At 31.9% G+C, this 436-nt stretch overlaps 1 protein-coding gene across 1 annotated transcript in view; it reads left to right on the top strand.

Moving 5' to 3' along the window:
- Positions 1-436, top strand: part of LOC119592889 (cyclin-G-associated kinase-like) — a gene marked incomplete in the record, with an annotated part of 28,823 nt that overhangs the window by 17,932 nt on the left and 10,455 nt on the right. Inside the window, 1 exon segment of the mRNA XM_037941782.1 lies at positions 29-134. Coding sequence (XP_037797710.1) covers positions 29-134 — 106 coding nt within the window.

The following is a 436-nucleotide window of genomic DNA, read 5'->3' as shown; positions in this document are numbered from 1 at the left end:
GTATTGCTATTCTTTATTTCTTAAATAGAGATGGAGTGAGGCCATATGTAGAAGTATGGCAAGGTGAACACAGGATGCTCTCAACACTTCAAGAGTATGACAATATGAAGTTATACATGCCTCAAGATAATAAGGTGAGAAGGAACTGGTTACTGGAAGAGTAAAAGTAACCTGAGATATCAATGGGAAATAATTATTTTAGTTTGGAATCAGTGAAAAAAGATAATTGCTGAAAAGAGATAGATTATTGGAACATATAAATAGCCTACAGGAAGGAGAAAAGAAGATAATTGTTTTTTTAATGTAATTTAGATAAGAGAACACAGATTGGCTGTGAGAAATTCTTGACTAGGAGTTTGAATGTGTTTTATAAATTAAGGACCTTGATGATGTAACGGATATAAAAAGAATAATACGAATTACAGTACATGGTTAG

The sequence above is a fragment of the Penaeus monodon genome, chromosome 31, assembly GCF_015228065.2.
Source record: "Penaeus monodon isolate SGIC_2016 chromosome 31, NSTDA_Pmon_1, whole genome shotgun sequence".
Taxonomy (NCBI): Eukaryota; Metazoa; Arthropoda; class Malacostraca; order Decapoda; family Penaeidae; genus Penaeus; species Penaeus monodon.
The sequence above is the reverse complement of the archived record's forward strand: the minus strand, read 5'-3'. Positions and strand labels throughout refer to the sequence as shown.